The sequence below is a fragment of the Ziziphus jujuba genome, chromosome 2 (assembly GCF_031755915.1).
Source record: "Ziziphus jujuba cultivar Dongzao chromosome 2, ASM3175591v1".
Classification (NCBI taxonomy): Eukaryota; Viridiplantae; Streptophyta; class Magnoliopsida; order Rosales; family Rhamnaceae; genus Ziziphus; species Ziziphus jujuba.
Window position 1 is genome coordinate 33529367 of NC_083380.1, and position 3695 is coordinate 33533061.

Below are 3695 nucleotides of genomic sequence, written 5' to 3' on the forward strand. Positions count from 1 at the left end.
CATATTTGGGTTCTAGTTTTCCATTATCAACATGAGCATACACAAGACATCCAAAAATCTTCAAATTAGAATAATCAACAGGAGCACCAGACCATGAGCATATGCAGGACATCCAAAAATCTTCAAATTAGAATAATCAACAGGAGTACCATACCATACCTCTAGAGGAGTCTTTTTGTCAATAGCAGTTGAAGGAGAGCGATTAATGAGAAAACAAGCTATAGAAGCTACTTTAGCCCAAAACGACTTTGGTAAACCAGCATTAGAAAGCATACATCGTACTTTCTCCACTATAGTCCGATTCATCCACTCTGCTATGCCATTTTGTTGTGGAGTTTTACGAACCGTATGGTGTCTCATAATTCCTTATGACTTGTATAGTGCATTATACTCGTTAGAACAAAACTCCAAGCCATGGTCAGTGCACAGATGTTTTATCTACTTCCCTATTTGCTTCTCTATCATGTCTTTCAATCCTTAAATGTAGCAAAGACTTCACTCTTTTATTTCAAAAAGAACACCCAAAGTCTCTTAGAGAAATCATCAATAATGGTCAATATATAACTAGCACTTCTTTTAAAAAGCACTCTAGATGGTCCCCATGGATCAGAATGTATATAATCAAGTATCCCGTTGGTGTTGTGCATGCCTTTTGTGAATCTGACTCTCTTCTACTTCCCAAAGACACAGTGCTCACAAAACTCTAATTTACTAATACTCTGAGTGCCAAGAAGTCCTCTTCTGCTCAACTCAGCCATACCACTCCCACTCATCTGACCAAGACTCATATGCCAAAGTCTACTGACATCAGAATCTGACAAAGAGCGCATAGCAACAGCTGCATCACCTTTAATAGTAGAGCCCTACAAGAGATATAACTTGGCATATTTTCTTTGCCGTTTCATTACAATGAGAGCACCTTTGCTAACCTTTAGAACTCCACCTTCACCAGTATACTTGTACCCTTTTGAGTCAAGAGTACTCAATGAGATGAGATTCCTTTTCAAATCTGGGATGTGTTTCACAGCCCCCAGTGTCCTGAAAACTCCATTAAACATCTTAATCCTGACTGTTCCAACACCTGCGATCTTACAAGATGCATTATTTCCCATCAACACAGCACCCTAGATACAATTTCATATGTTGAAAACCAATCCCGATTGTAATGGACCGCTACCACCACAGACCTCCATTTTTTCCCTCAAAATATATTTCACCAAACAGATCGCATTGGGAGCTTTTCGGGTCGGGTCAATAAGAATTTGGATCACCAACTCTAATATGAATCTATTCTAAATTACTGAACTTATGATCTCCAATCCAATTGGTTTTCACCTCCCATAGATTGATCCTGAGAAACTTGATATACGAGTGAGGTTGCAGCCCAAAAAGTATCTCTTAATGTTTTTTAGGACAATCAGACTTGAAGCCCCAACTAAACTCCAACTCAGTAAGATACTTCATATTCCTTAGCTTGGCTGCCAGGACATCTTCTACGTTCACCACATTTTCAAACCCCAAAATATGAAGACTTCCACCTAAATCTTGAAGATTTTGCAACTCCTTAACAGTGGATCCAGCATTATCTTTGCCCAGGACAAAAACAGATAATGTTTGCAAATCTTTCAAACTACCCATTTTTGTTGGCATTTTTTCTGTACGTGTGTTTTTAATATCTAGATGCCGCAGGTTATTAGGTTATTCATGTCATCAAGTAAAGACTCAAGCTCTGTACATAATTACAAAAGTAACGTCTGCAAATTGTATAATGTACAAACTGCATTGGGAATTTTTCTTATATTAGTTTTAGATAAATTTAGGTATTTTAGAAGCTTCAAATCCCCAACTGAATCAAGCAACTCTAAGATAGAAGAGCCATATAAAGATAACACTCTTAAGCATGTTAAGGATGGCAATAGCTTTGCAAACTTCTTCAACTACAAATTTGACTTGAATAATTTCTCGATGCGAAAAGTGAAGTTCATAAATGCTTAGCTTCCACCAAACCCTCCAACTTCTCCAAACTGTTATCTCAACCTTCAAGATGTGACCAATAACGAATCTTGCTTGAAGAGTACTTAATCAAGCTGCTGCAATCCGACCTCAAACAAAAGCCTCCAATTATATAACTAGCTAAATCATTTACAAGGTCATGCATCGTAAATGATTTATTCGTACTTATTGAGTGTTTAAATAGCGACCTTGATAATAAGTTCTCAAAGTACTCTTTTCCAACTTCTTCTATCCTCTTCATATTTTGGGGTTGCAAAAGGTCTTCAGCCATCCAAAGCTTGATTAAATCTTCTTTATCAATTTGACGATTTTTTGGAAATATTGAGCAGTAAGCAAAACACCACTTAAGATGTGAAGGTAAATAATGAAAACTCAACAATAAACTATGGATAATATTGCCTTTCATTTTGGAAAACCATATTTCACTATCTAGAATGCTCTCCCATTCCGTGGAATTTAGTTGATTGTACCGAACAACTTTATTGCCAAAGGAAAGCCTTTGCACTTTCTAACAATTTCTTTGCCAATTTTTTCTAGCTTTGAAGGGGCATTTGGTATATTTGAACTGTTGAAGGCATGTTTTTCAAATAATTTCCATCAATAATCGTCAAGCATAGTCTTTAAGTGATAAGATGGAAGATTACACATCATAATAAGCAACTTTTTGATTTTGCGTTGTCACAATGATCTTTACTTTCACATTCTCCATGGTCAAAAGGCTTCTTTAACCCACTCTAAAGAGAATAATTTTCAATCCAAATATCATCCAACACAAGCAAAAGCTTTCTTCCTTTCAAAGCCTCCTTCAATTTAACTTGAAGAAAATCCAAGTCTTCATTGTCAAATGTCAAGGAAGTGAAGTCTCTCTTCAAGTCATCATTGTCAAATCTTTGGGAAGTGATCACTTTCTTAGCAATTGTTTTTGTTACATTGAAAATGTCAAAGTCATTTGTAACACAAACCCATACTTTAAAGTCAAAATGTAGCTCCATGACACTATCATTGTAAATAAGTTGAGCGAGAGTGGTCTTCCTAATCCCACCCATACCTATAATGGGAATAAAAGACAGCTCGTTGCCACTCATTTAATGTGACAGCAACAACTCGATAATGGCTTCTTTGTCAGCATCCTTGCCATAAACATTAGATTCTTCTACCAATGAAGTTGCAAGCAGTCTTGTGTTTCGAACACCATCTTTCAAATGAAGATAATTTTTTAGTTAACAATATGCTCTAATTTGATGAGGATCTTCCTTATCTCCTGTAATGTTAGGCTATGGTATTAGGCTATTAGTACATATATATAAATAATATTTATATTAATGATATATGCTTATTTATTTGTTTTATTTGAAATACATAATATGATTTTGGGCTACTAAGTTAGGATTAGTTAAATATTGTTATCATTGTTTGAGGAAAGGTGATCATAAATTTACCATCTTCCAACATATAATATAACAGGAGACATGGTAGAGAGAGTAGAGAAGTTAGTCAGTTACCTCATTAAGTTGTGATGCAGATCTACCTTTGAATTGGAGGTTGATCTTACCCATTGAGTTCTATGCAATATATAGGTCGATCTGATCCATCAAGTCCTATGAATCATAGATCACTTCGTGGAGGTCATCAAGCCACTTCTTCACCCTAAGGTCGCTGAATTGCTTCTGTTCAGCATCATT

The 3695-nt window shown here is 35.9% G+C and overlaps 1 protein-coding gene across 1 annotated transcript; it reads right to left on the bottom strand.

Annotated features, from left to right (window-relative positions):
- Positions 1-2747: 2747 nt before the first annotated feature.
- On the bottom strand, positions 2748-3059 carry LOC107419697 (putative disease resistance RPP13-like protein 1). The gene has a single exon (XM_016028470.1). The coding sequence runs from the start codon at positions 3057-3059 to the stop codon at positions 2748-2750; it is 312 nt and encodes a 103-aa protein (XP_015883956.1).
- Positions 3060-3695: the final 636 nt, after the last annotated feature.